The sequence below is a fragment of the Neomonachus schauinslandi genome, chromosome 7 (assembly GCF_002201575.2).
Source record: "Neomonachus schauinslandi chromosome 7, ASM220157v2, whole genome shotgun sequence".
NCBI lineage: Eukaryota > Metazoa > Chordata > Mammalia > Carnivora > Phocidae > Neomonachus > Neomonachus schauinslandi.
Genome location: NC_058409.1, coordinates 41,299,410 through 41,313,973, shown reverse-complemented (window position 1 = coordinate 41,313,973; position 14,564 = coordinate 41,299,410). Strand labels below are relative to the sequence as shown.

Sequence of the window (14,564 nt, the reverse complement as noted above, 5' to 3'; positions counted from 1 at the left end):
TGTTCAGAGAGTTGCTGCTCTTCTTTTCTTCGATCTCCTGTTGAGTTCGTAGGTGTTCAGAATGGTTTGATCCCTATCCAGCTGAATTCCTGGGACCAGATGAAATTTAGGTCTCCTACTCCTCCGCCATCTTGCTCCGCCCCCTTATGTTGTTCTGTAAGTACCTTAAGCTTCCTTCCTTCTTTCCTTCCTTTTCTTTTTCTTTCTTTTTTTCCTTTCTTTCCCCCTCTTTCTCTCTCCCTTTTGCTCTCTCTCTCTTTAAACCCTGCCTCCCTCTTTGTTGTCTCCTAAACCTTCGGGATTTCCAAACAGCCAAGTTTATTCTTAGTGGTTCCCAATATTTCATGGTGTTAGTGTCCCAAATGGGGCATTTAGGTTTGGGCTGATTGGAGCCAGACCCTCAGGCAGCAGCTTTAAGTACACGGATGTATACAGTCTTATGTGACTGCAATCATAAGTCTCACTGCTACTCTCTAGAGGCATCCCTTGGGTGGCAGTCACAAAAATAAGCTCAGAAGAGCATACAAGGTCCTTTCCAGGAGATACCAGTGGCCTGGAGTGAGGCAGAGGGAGAGCACAAGGATGACCTCCAGAGGCCTCATCGCTCCAGTGCATCTCATTTGGCCCCTCAGTGTGCATCAAATGAGAAACCTGTTCCTCAGGCTGAAGCTCCAGGAGTGGCAAATAAGCCTCTTGCATAGAAAGATTGGGGGTGTATTTTATTCTGCTGTCTGCACAGTGCTTTGGGTGGTACTCTGTCAAGAAACGCCAGTCCTTTTGTTAAGGTTCTATGCAAAATTCCTGGGCCCAGGAATGCAGGTCTTGATGGCCACCACAGCTAGGTAATTAAGGGGCATCTCCTAGGTGGCAGCCACACACACGGAAGCACAAGACCTAAAAAGTAGGCAAAACACATAGAACAGGGCTCTCAGATGTGCCTGGAGCCCCAGTGTTGGAGAGCTACGGGCACTGTCAAATGTGGGTGAGGGAGAACGCAAATACAGTACCCATTCCCTGGGGTCTCTGCCGAGGTTGGCTCTTAGATGTGTGCTTCATTGTAATCCTGGCCCTTGGGCCAAATTACCAAGATAAGCTAATAGGCCTCTTTCACAGAAAGACATGGTTCCTCATTTTGTTGCCTTCTGCTGTGCTCTCGGTGTGGTAGCCCTTTCAGGACTGTGGGTTACAGTCCTGTGCGCCCCTTAAGCATAGTCTCGGGGAGATTGAAGTGAGATGGAGTAGTAGAGGGGAGAGTGCGAAGATGGTGCCCGCCAGCTGAAGTCCCTGGAGAAATCCCCCAGTAGGCCTCTAGATGTGTGTTAAATTAGACGCCTGCCCCTCAGCACAATGCTGTAATTAAGTAAGCCTCTTTCCATAATGTCTGGGTGCCTCTCAGTTGACTGCCTCTGTGCTGGTGCCTGAGGTAAGTCTGAGCCTACGAGCCCTGTAAGAGCAGTTTGTTAGTTTGCTGTACACTTGTAGTCTGGTCAGCTTGAGCACCTTTGGTTTTTGAAGCCAGATAGTTTGTGGGCTCATCTTCCAGGTTCAGGTCTTGAAGGTTGGGGTGACTGATATGGGGTTCAAGGCCTTTGCTCCATAGGGAAAAGGTCTAGGTTTTGAGTTCCTTCCTGATTAGGGGGTCACCTTGCCCAGGGTGGGGTTTATGGCAGAATTGTCCTTCCTGTACACCTTGAACATGTGTGTGTGTATGTCCCTCCCCCCACCATTTGCCTGATGTTTAGGTGTTCAACTAGTTTTTAGGGGCTTTTTTTCAGAGGACAATGTTCCATATGTAGCTGCAGGTTCAGTGTATCTGTGGGATAAGGCGAGTTCAGGATCTTGGTACATCTCTTTCTTGCACCAGAGCCCATACTTTTTCTCTTAGGCAATGACACTAACACCTACCTAATAAGCTGAGCCAGAAACCACAGGGTCACGCTTGATTTCTAGTTGTCACCCCATTGGAATCGTACTGGTTACCGTTACCTACCTACCTTCTAAATTGAATTGTCTTGTGTCCCCCGCTCTAACCCAGTACGAAGTCCTCTTTAATTGAGGCATGTAACTGTATATGATTATAATGGCTTTCTAGTGCTTGTTCTATTTCCACTATTGTCTCCTAGTAGTCCATTTCCCATATTGCCATTTGAGGGATTCTTCAAAACTCAAATCTGATGGAACTAATTTCTTCCTTCAAGACTTTTTCACAGCTGGAGGATGAAATCCAGACTTGGAAAGCATTTCAGACAGGTGTCATGATCTCAGCCTTGGGCTCCTGCTCCTTTTCTTCCATGCTGTGATCACCTGTGTGAATGACTTTGGTATATGTGTACACTATGCTTTGAGATACCTCCCTGGTTTGCATTTGCCACTCCCTCTGTTAGGAACAGTCTTCTTCCACTCTGCCCCTACCTAACTCCTATATATTTTAGCCTAGGCCTCATTTCTTCGAGTAGGCCTTCTTAGAACATTCCCATTTCCTTGCCTCAATTTTGGGTTAATTGTCTCTCTTGTGTGCTTTCACTGTGTAAGCTCTCTTGGCACTTAACAAATTGTTCTGTAATTGTTGCCTAGGATATCATTTTGAAACATTAATTCAGATTTTTTCCCAATACCTGCCTGCCTTATATTGTCTTCACCCTCTGAGTGGAAGAAAGGCAATCAGTAGAATTGCTTTAAGGGATAGACAAAACATGAAAAAATGAATATAGTTTTTAGTTGAAACTATCTGGGACTTAGAATTCATAAATAAAGTCTAGGGTTAAAGGACTGGGGACATAAATAGATCAGGAAGAAAAGTGGGGCAGCCAGATTACCTCTCCACTAGACTAAAGAGTCTTTGGACATGGTGGGTGTGGGATGAAGTAAGATAACCAAGAAGTGGCTGTTGCACAGGAAGTGTCCAAAGACCAGAACCTGCCATGTGCCCTTTTCTTTAGAATACGTCTTTTTCAAGTCCTGTAGGAAGCCTAGCATCTTCCAAGGGTAACAGGTGTATTCTTCTCCTGTCTACCTTGTTAATGCTATTGAGAAAGAAATAGCCACACAGAAGCTGGCTTCATTTTTTAAATTAATTCAAACTCAGGAGTTATTACTAAGGTAGTAAGGTGAAAGTAGAGGGAATTTCTGCTTAAAACCTGTTGGAACTGGTTTGGCCCCAGTAACCTCAGAATCACCAGGAAGCACGTAAAATCTTTCTGAAGTCTTGCCACTGGCAAGAATTTTACCACTTTATATGGGGATTAGAGGACTATTGTCTAAAAAAAATGTATTTTATAACATTTCAAGGAAGACTTTTTTGATGAGACATTTTAAAATGAAACAAAATTTATTTTAGATAGCCTGCATCAGCAGGGGGTGGGGAGGGGGAGAGGGAGAGAATCTCAGGCAGACTCCGTGCTGAGCATGGAGCCTAACAGGGGCTCAGTCTTACAATGCTGAGATCATGAGCTGAGCCGAAACCAAGAGTCGGATGCTCAACCAGCTGAGCCATCCAGGCGCCCCAAAATGAAACAGATTTCTAATGTTCAGTTATTAGACACACATATTAGGGAATATTACATTTATAACTGTTGGCAATTTATATTAACTTATAAATTTTCCTTTATTACAATTATAGGAGTTCACTGAGGGTCAGGAGTCTAGTGTATGTATTTTTATGTATAGTAAGAAACTAGAGAATAGATCCTATATATGAATGTTGACAATATAAATGGAAGCCCTTTGTTATTTTTTCCTTGATTTGTATGCTATCAGTTTTGTCTACCTGGGTAGGTGAGATTCCTGTCGCAGAGTTTGGTTTAGGAAGCTATTTTGACCCATGTGGACCCATGTGATTATTCCAGGGACTTCACTTGGCTTCTACTTAGCACAGAGTCTGGAAATGGCCCTGAGAACACATTTAGAAGAAAATATCCAGAAATAGAGCTAGTAGCACAATTCGATCACTAAGAGATCTTGAAATTACTAGATCTGCTGTGATGCAAATAGATTGATGGTGGGATGCTTCAGCATGCCCCGGGGTCTAAGACCAAGGCAAGTCTGTATGGCATCTGAAGCATTACTACACCATGCACCACACATTAAACAGACCCACACCACTTACACATCCAATACACATGTTGTCCTTGTTGAATGCTCCTTTCCTAGACTGGGCTAGTAGGATACCCATATGATCATTGGAACCTGAACTCCAGATGCAGGGATAGTGTTCATGTAGAAGAGGTGGCTTTTGAATACATTGAGAGCTCTTCTTGATTCTACAACCAAGAGTTTTATGACTCTGGAATGCAGTCAATCATGTATTAAACGGTACTTACCTTCAAAGGTTGCCTTTATTAGAATTAACTCATATGCTAATCCAAATCCACATTAGAAAACCATAGGCTAAAATAAAAATGTGTTGGCATTCTTTAGTTCAAGATTATCATTGTCCCTAGGATTACAGGAGGAGAAGGTAACAAGAAATGAAAACAGGCATCCTAAGACCAAAAATAATATAAATTGAAAGGAAATGAAAAAATTTATCAGACTAAGGCTGAGAAATTCAGGAATATAGTCTCTTAGATATTTATTGTAATCTCCAAAAATAAAACCAGATTAAACCCAAAGGACAAAAACCACTTTCTATACAGAATTCACATACAAACTTAATACCTAATAGAGCACATACAGTTTTTACACAATTAATTTCAATAAAGAGAATTAAAACTTCACAATGTGAATACTTTGTAGCTTTAAACCCAGACAAGAGCTCCTGTGGACACATAAAGAGTCACAATATTTGCTGTGCAGCTGTTAGTTTTCAACTACATGTCACAATCACTATATGAAAACACTAAGCTGTTACTCAAGATTTTCTAAAGAGCCCCACAGTATAATCACTGAGGAGCCAGAAAGTGCCTGGTTATAAAGGAAAGTCTTCATCTGTGCGTTTCCCAAGACCCTTGATGGGAGACATGGAACTCCAGGAAAATCTCTGGGCACACATCTTTCTTGTTGACGTTGGATTACACAATGTTTCGTGGTTTGGTGCATGGGCAAGATGTCTAAATCAACTGTTCTAATGTGACTTTAAAGCAGGTTGTGTTCTGTTGCACAGTCTGGGGCGCTCAGCACAGAGGACTGTGTCAATGCTGCAGCTTGTCTTCTTCATGGGGACAAAAGCCAGAGAACCCAGTGGACAATCTGTGGGGTTTTACAGGGCTAGTTGGGCTCTCTAGAGAAAAGCAAGGGTCTTTAGCTGCCACCTCTGTCACCTTTTCATTCATAGGGAACAGAATGTGACCTTTCCCATTTATTGTCTGGCAAAATCTCCTCATTATGCAAATCTTGCTGGGATCATATTCTTGAGTGTTCCAGTTGTTAGAGGTCCCTCATTTTCTATGCTGCTATATCTGGACATAATCTAGCATTTATGTAATATCCTGATATATATATTTTTTTAACTCCTCCTTCAGTCAGTAAGTTTATTAGGGGTAGGAACCATACCTCTTCCCTGTTTGATTCCCACAGCACTGAGCACTTGGTATTCAATAACAGTGATGACTAACTAAACATTTAAACACGCTTTTAAATTATTATTCTAATGTTGGCTACGTGCTTACGTTTATCTTTTTTTTAAATTTGGCACAAAGTCATCCCTAATCTCCCTGCTTCTCCCACATTCATGTGACTTCTTCAGTCAGTTTGAGAGCTGAGTACAAAGTTCATACTATCATATTTAAAATAGGGCCACACATCACTGGTAGTAGCCCAGAGCCATTTAATGATTGGCATGGCCTCACATGTCAATTTCAGGCAACTGCTGTAGAAAGAGCAGAAGGCTTCATATGACGTACAGATGGCCAAGGTTATCTAAAACCAACTGTTTTCCATCATTTTTAGTGAACAGTCATAACTTTTCTTCCTAATGGTATCATGATTTACTCTGCTAACTAAATGAAAAGGCAAATCACAGTATTAAAATGAGTGTTTTGCCTTAAAAGTTAAAATGGCAAATAGGAATTTAAGGTAGGTGACCCACTTTAAATTTCATATAAATAAACACTTAGGCCTGGTTACTGGATTATCAAAAAGTCTTTTTTTTTTTTTTTTTAAATTTTGCATCTCACTGAAGTCCTAGGCCACCAATTTTAAGATTAACCAAGGGGGTTTGAGGATGAATGTAGGAGTTTCTGTTGAAATACCAAAGCAACTTAAGAATTCTGACTTTTGCTTCTCCTGTATCACCAGTGTGGACAATTGAGAATTGAAAGTGAATATAACATTAACTACAACCTAAAAAGACATCAATATTTTAGAATTCCCAGGGTTGACAGTGTTACCTTTGCAAACAAAATACAAGGTTGAACAACAAAATAAACACACAAATGGAAGAAGAAAAATTCTTACTACATAGAACATGTGATCAACATTTCTGAGAAGAATAAATGACTTTACTTTATGTGCATATTTTTTCTTAGGTATCTAAATTAGCCTCTTTTAAGAGAATGCTGGATTTAAGAAGGGAATGCCTATATAAAATAAATGAACATCCATTCTGTCTTAAAAATAAAATCCACAATTCTAAAGCGCAAAATTGACATATATTTGCAAATGCTAAATGTTTGGTTTTATAGGGAAAAAATTACTTTGAAATAGGCACGGAGGAGTTTCACATGACACCAATAAGGTATTTACTGTATAAATTGCACCACTAGACAAATACAGCTACAAGAAATAATTTGAATAAGTTACACAGCCATCAAAGCATCTCACACATTCATTGTAATTCACTCTTTCACGCTAGTTTATATACACTGAGTAAGTCATTAAATATTGCACTTATTGGCCCATGAACCCTCAATTATGAGGTGTTGAAAAATAGAAAACAAATCTATTTTTATAACATATTTCATGCAACATTTAAGACATTTCAGTTCCACAAACACCATTAAATAGTTGTACATTTGGACAGTCCAACGGTATCACATCACGTCTGACAACAATATATTAACAGGAATTACAGGAAGTTTTCATTTAGCACACATCCTAGGGATGATGAAACAATGCATGGAAAACCATCCTACTGATACAACAAACAATCCCCAGTTTCACTTGTATGAGGAGCAGGGAACCACTAGCCAGGTGTATGTCACACTCACGTCCCTGAAAGGCTGGGCACCTGTGTGGCTCACGTACCATCTGTGTCCTTAAGAACAGCATTCGTGAACCTAAGCAATCCCTAGCCCCAAACATGAATATGGAAATATGACCCCTAAAAAAACCCCAAAACAAAACACAGCCAACTCTCAGTTGTCCACTATGAAGGAAAGTATGAACACAGGTGAATGAAAATACACAGGTAAACCTCCCACCTCATTTCAACAGATAATGACTGGTTGAAACTCCACCAACAATAGTGCTGATTGCAGGTAAATGGTGAAATTTGAGTCTCACTTCCTATTCTTAGTCCTGTCGTTCAGTGAGAGGAGACTGGTTTAAAAATTGAAATGCAAAATAGTATCAGGAAGTGGAAAAGACAACTGCAATTGGAAAGTTCAGTTTGTCTACCAGCTAGATGTTCTGACAGAGGTTTTGAACTCCTTTTTTGTCTAGAATGTTTGCAAAATGTACTTTTCTCTATTATTGAAAATTATGTGCACAAACATACAAATCAGTATCAGGAATCTATTTTGTAGACCTTTTTAAACAAAATGTGAGTTACAGTTTGAACACAGCAAAAGCTCCCTTTTCCCTAGCACTGAGAAAGCACCATATATGAAAATTTCCCTTCATAAAAAAGTGTGTGTGTGTGTGTGTGTGTGTAGGGAGAGACAACACCATGTAAGTGGCCCAAGTGTAAATATTTTAATCTACCGAAGGGAATTATTTGTTGACTGGAGTGTCAAGCATTTCTGTAAAGGTTTATAAGACAAACTACATTTATTCATGAAATAGCAATAACAATAGGTACATATATTTTAGATAAATTCCCCGGACTGTTGCTGCCCCTTTAGGGGATACTGTAATTCTAGAATCTGGAGCCCTTTAGGTGCATTACAGGGAGAACAATTTTTTTTTTTTTTTGGTCATCATACAGTTTATCTTTGACCCAATTTGTCCCAATTCATTCCCGAATAGGAAACAGGTTTATGTCTTTAAGTGGCTTTGGTCAAAAAATGACTTTAAATACAAAGCAATCCAGAAAGCTGACCCGACTGGTCCAGCTCATCAGAAGGATTTCTCCAACTTACTGGGAAACTGCAAGCGCAGGTAGTCTACACAAACACAAAGTGAAGCCAAGCCGCAGAGGTTGTATTTTCCAGAGGGTGAGGAGAAAGGCCACGGGGGTCAAGTTGCTCACATGCTACCCTGACCTAGCACACTGAGTGAGTATACACACAAAGGAACACGAAGTTTGAGTTACCAGTCATGCAATGTCTCTTAAGTTACAGAGAGAGGATCCTTCAGACAGAAAGACCACCTCCTAAGGATCCCACACCAACAACACCCGGTTGAGCATTCCAATAGTAGATGAAAATGTTTAAGATTTTTTGGTCTGAAAGGGTTTTAGTCCTGACTTCAAGGTAAGATTTAGCTCACAGTTTTTCACCTGCAGCAGCTACCTCAGCCTTGGGAGACCTTGGTAGAGTCTGGAGACATTTTAAAATACAGTCTGACAAATGCCACCTAGTCAACCTAGGAAGGCACAGAACATACTGTGCGCTAAGATATACAGTGGACTGAGCCCATCGTGATGAGCCTCTGAGAACAGACTACCACACTTGAAAACTCCTGTTGCTGTAGGGAAGTTCAGTTAATAATGGAATATTTTATTTAAAAAAAATGTGAAAGTCTATTTTCAGCATAGACATAGTTAGAATTGGAGGCTTAAGTTGGTGTCTGAGAAATGACCAGTGTGCTTAACAAAAGGTCTATCCTTCATCTGGATAAGAGTTAAGTAGGTGCCGTGTACATACTATGTGTTTGAGGAGATAGGGGTCTTGGGGAAGTTTGGTTATAGTTTTTAGTATTTGTACTTCACATTTATCATAGCGATGTTGCAGTTTTCTGCCATGACCAAAGGCATCATCATCCCTCACTTGACAGATAAAAATCTTAGCACTTAGTTACTGGGCAGCAAAGGGATAGTGACTTGAAGTGAACCTCAGCAGGAACTATAAGAACCTCATGTCAAGTTCACCAAGGCAGTAGAAGCTGGGGAGGGGCAGGCGGGGCGGGGAGGGAGAGAGGGCCGCAGCAATGAGCTGATCGACTGTTCAGAAGCACTTGTTCTTAGGACCCTGAACATGGGATGCAGCACTTAAACTGCCACCTTAAGACATCAGAAAGGTCATGCACCTTCTACATCCATTCACATTCTCCAAAACCAAATGCCCATCCACTCTGAGGATAGCTGTTTCCGTGAAGAACTTTCCAGTGTAGTTTTTCAATGACATTAAGAATGGAAAGGAATGGACCAACACCAAAGCTCTTGAAAGCATTTGCTCGACAATCAGGGGTCGTCTCTAAAAAAATTGCAGGGGTGAGGGTGATGAGAAGATGGGCAGCGGGGAAATTCATTCTTGAAAAACTGATTGAATTGCATCAAATACAACAGAAGATGGGTGTTAAAAGTGTACACACTTACCCCAGCATGTACTTTTTGAAGGTATCTTGATGTTTAAAATACAAATTTAGTTAGGCCATTGGTAAAAAATGACTTGTGGTTATTCAGGCTGTGGTGGGAGTTGGAGACCATGTAGGAGGTTAAGTGTGTGTGTCTTGGTGGCGAAAGGGCTAAGAAGCCTTGCACTTACCCTGCTACAACTTTTAATACGGTTTGAGGACAAGAGCAGCCCTGTTAACCCTGCAGCGTTCCCTCTTACAACAAAGATTTAATTTTAAAACTAAAATCGCTTTATGAAATGAGGAATAGAGAATATCCTCTCTTCCCACAAGCTTTATAGCAGAAACATAGGTGTGCATTTACCCAAGCTCTGTGACAATCCACTCTGGAAACTTCTCAGTGAAATTCACACCAGCGTGGGAGCTTCGGGACAGAGAATGAACTAGGAAGGCTCCACTCACTTCCACAGAGGGTTGGAAAATAGAAAGTAACCAAAGTTCCTTGGCTAGGACACTTGGCCCTCATGCTTCCCCGACTGGGATTAAAGTAGTTCAGTGTAGGCATGCCTGACACCTATATGTGACGTAGGCTCCTGACTTGGTCTTTTGGCTGTAGGGCCAATTAAGGTCATTGGCAATGATGTTTCCAGGGAAGGGGTTTACACAAATGCACAACTCAGCTCTTGACCTTCCACTTTTCTCACCCTGATTTGGCTTGCCCTTATACAATACTCCATAGAGGAAGGGGCTTGTAAGAGCCCTCTGACTTAGGGCTCTTGTATCTTAGGTCCTTGACATCTGCATGTGTGTATGGGACTCAGAGCACAGGAAAGTTTTCTTGGCCTTATTGCTTCATACTAGATTACACAAGTTGAGTTTAACAGCTCTAGCCTTGATGGTGGCCACATTCTTAGGCAGTTACAGAAATACTGCATTGTCATGCAGCTAGGCTTCTGTTGCAAACTACTCTACTTTGCTTGCCATGCCCCTTTCTCTTGCCCTTCACTGTGAGTTCTGTGAGTTTTTGAAGTTTGTTGGCCTATTAAAATCTACTAAAACATTCTTGCCTTGCAGGGTGCCAAAGTGGAAATTTATTACAAACGCATGGATCTTAAGCTCGAGGTGAGAAATGACCTGGGTTTTTTGAAAACATCCCACAGGTACTCTTCTGTAAGTTTCATCTTCTAACTTCGTAATAATGTATGTGACCTAGTTCCTTGACTTGGAGGTGGTTATTATCCAATGACACACTTAGTAACCTTGCTCAATAGACTTGCACCCAAAACTTTCACAGGAACTGTGTCTAGTTATGGAAAGAGGAAAAAAAAATCTTGACCATAACCACCAACGAAGGGCAACAGAAAATCACCCTAATGAAACGGTCCATCTAAATCTGCCAGTCTGTGCCTGCCTCAAGTCCTCTATCGTGCACAGTTAAGGATGCCATTTTCCTTCTGCGGTTCAATTACAACAGCTGGTGAGATTTGTTGGCTTGTTATTCTCAGATGGTCTTAGAAAATCTGGGAGAAAAAGCGTGTATTCAAATGGTTTTTCTCCCCCTGCCCCCACTAAATTGCTTCTGGTGTCCTAAAGTGTTGGTTCAACTTATCTTAACTCTAAGGAGTATTCTCTCAGTAACTTAAGCACCTGTAAAAGCTTACAGAATGGGGAGGGATATGCTTCACAATTGGGAACAATGGGATTGAAAAAGACTACAGATAAAAATAGTCTTTTCCTCAACCTTAGAGCCACTGGGATATTGTTTAAATCTATTGGGTAAAAGAAGTCAGGTGAAGTGTGAACAGAAGGCACTGGTTGCGGAGGCAAGTCTCTATCCCATGGGAAGAGGGGCTCTAACAAACTTCAAATTCATCTCTATTCCATGCGTGAGTGATGGTTTCAGAAAGTGGTGGGGATGGTGTGTATATAATGGGGGGCAATTATTAAGGAATTAGGGGGAAGTCAATCCTTTGAGAAGTCTGCAGCCATTCCTACCCTTCTTGGTTTAAAGACTCATTATCTAATGCCTTCAGCCGATGCCCTCAACTATTCCGAATGTTGGCCCCGAGTTAGGGTCATTGTTTATGTACATAACTAAATTAAGAAGGTGGATTAAATCTCGTTCCAGTCTGGTAAATATGATCATTGAATATTTACCAGACTGGAACGAGATTTAATCTCTTAGAAAATTTGCAAGGGTTTCAAACACAGTATTTCTATTTCTTTATAGTCACTGGTCTCCTCAGCTATGAGTAAGACTGAAAACCAGACACATTTCCTGAGCAGTAAACTGACCAGACCCATGATGGTCTCCTGAGATCTCCTCTTGCCCACACAAACAGTTCCTTGGTTATCATCCTTACAAAGCGAATCGCCAATTTGAACCCATGGCACAAAACTCAGGTGTAGTGAAATTACAGTCTGAGGTCCCAGCAGTAGCTTAATTTTGAGAAGAAATCTGAAACAAAAAGAGCCTACACAGACAAATAACAAATTACATGCAAATACCAGATGTTTATAGATGGATAGTCCTTACAAAGTTGAGATCACATATTAACACAGGAAATCTCCCACAAATCGAATGTGTGTATGAGCCATTGACATCAAAGATTTCCCTCAAATAATTACTAGGCAGTAGAAATGAAGGTTAACCAACCATTTATAAATGCTGTTAGTTGGTGATGTGCCCCCTCAAACTGCCTGTATGTGTGGAGGGGGACATTAACAGCCACAGTTGGTCTGCGGCGGAGGAGGGCTTTCCTTGAGTCTTGTGTTCTGCTTGGCGGCAGTGATGGCCGGATCCGTCTCCAAACTCTCGGACATTTTGTCGCAGATGATATCCACAAGACGCTCAAACGTCTGCTTGACATTAATGTTATCCTTGGCACTTGTTTCAAAAAATTCAAACCCTGGAAGAAACAGAAACACAGCTTGGTCATTTTACACTCCGGCTGAAAGTAAATGGGATTTGATTGTGGTTTTCCCTGGTGATTGGGGGAGACCTAAGAGGTGGGCCTAAGACGCAATTTGAGCAAATGCCGTCATCTTGCTACCAATTCTTTTGTTCACTGTTATGTTGACATTTGATTATGCTACCAGCATGGCTGAATGAACCACCACCACCGACTCTCTTCACAAAAGTTTAGGAAGGGCGACATTAAGAGTCCTCCACCTGGAGTATGTCTTTGCCCTCCCTTCCTCCAGCTCCTGGCCACCAGGAAGCTTGTTGGAATCTTTTCTAAGATGTGTGATTTGGCATATTTTCCTTATCCCATTTCAGAGTCGACCACAATTGTTCATGGACATGTTTTCATTAACCTGAGGCTTAGAAGACTTCATCTGTATATTCTGCTGCAAAAGGGACTACCGAACCCCCCACCACCCCCCGCGCTCTGACTCTTCCTGAGCCTGCCGTGCTGCGGCCCCACCAAGGCTGGAGGCTGGGCTTCTGGTAAAGTTTCAGTACCTAACTGGACGCAAGGTGGCACTAAAGAGTCAGTGGAGTTAACCTTAAATGTGCTTTGACCTCCTTTTGGAGATTTTTGTGTCCTGTTAGGGGAACAGCCCTCCGTGGCTTTGTCTACCACTGCATCTACCTATTGGTGCAGATCAGTAGCAGTATTTTTACTGACATCTGGAAAAGGACATCTGATATATTTCAAACGAGCTGCCAGAATTGTAAGAAGGCAGTTGCACACTTCTCCCCATCACTGGACCTGGGCAGGAGCAGGCTCCGACTGCTGTTCTGTACACAGTCTTATCGCTCTATTGTTTGCCTTCACGTTCCATGGGCTCAGCTTGCCAGTTAGTTGCCATGACAACCTCCCCAGTCCATTCAGGGGACTTTGATTTAGGATGTACTAGGCAGGACACAAAAATGCTTTCCTAATCCATTCTGAATTTTACGCCCTATAAATCCTTCTGGTTACATCTGGCCCTATCTCAGTGGATTCAGAATGATTAAATCATGTGATTTCATCTCAGCTCCTGGGACCCAAGGAGAAAAAAATGGACTCATATTTTACATTCATGTCTAAACCTCTGATAACCCAGAACTACTTTGTTGTTCATGCCTCAGTATTTAGTAAAATAAGCATTTCTCTTGAGTTAAAATTTCTAATTTAGTTATGATAGATGACTAGTTAGAGGACTATATTTGAGCTTGAATCCCGGTAGCTATTGTGTATTCTATTGTTAAAACGTAAGTGAATAATGGCAGGATTGGAGTTAAAGGAGCATGAGTGGGACCAGTTTCTGTAAAATTCCACCAGATAGATAGGTCAGACCTTCTTTGGCTTGTAGTTTGCTTTCTAGTTTCTTTGGAGGGTGCTTCTATAGCTCTCTAACATTCTGGATTCCTTAGCAGAAACCACGAATATAATTCTCTTTCCTAATGTTTGTACAGTCTACAGAGCTCTGTCATTTGTATTGCAACAACTTGATCCACATTTTGGAGAACTCAGGTATGGATCCAAACATCTTTATTGCGAAGATGTTAGAACTCTTTGCATCTTACTGGGGATTTTCCCACTGCTAAGTGCTGTCACAAGATACTAAGACCCCATTGAATTAAGACCCCTGAATAAGACTTATGAGAAAAAACATCCCATAATTGGACACAAAGATTTCACGTACAGATTGAATTTTCTCATCTCTTCAGCTAACAGCTTTCTTCCTAGTGCTACTTTGGGAAGGCACTGAACTTGAAGGTATCATAAAAGATTTGGCCATTGTGACAAGATGGTAATCTAGGTAGGTTTTTGTCAAATGGGATTCCTTAAATGACACACCCTACTGCTGGCGTACAACTTGAGGTCAGTAGTAAAATGATCCTGAGTGCTCTCAGGGGCTTGACCAGGAAAATAACATGATATTATAACAGTTTTGGAGAAGAAGGTGCCACAGTATGGTAAGCGAGAGAGATTTCCTGTCTTCCGCTTGGTAATCCAACT

General features: G+C 41.4%; 1 protein-coding gene across 1 annotated transcript in view; it reads right to left on the bottom strand.

Annotated features, from left to right (window-relative positions):
• Positions 1–12,112: 12,112 nt before the first annotated feature.
• RAB3C (RAB3C, member RAS oncogene family) overlaps positions 12,113–14,564 on the bottom strand; it is a 270,275-nt gene continuing 267,823 nt past the window's right edge. The window contains exon 4 of the mRNA XM_021701998.1: positions 12,113–12,521. Within this exon, the coding sequence (XP_021557673.1) occupies positions 12,334–12,521 (188 nt within the window). The 3' untranslated portion in view covers positions 12,113–12,333. The remainder of the gene's footprint in view (positions 12,522–14,564) is intronic.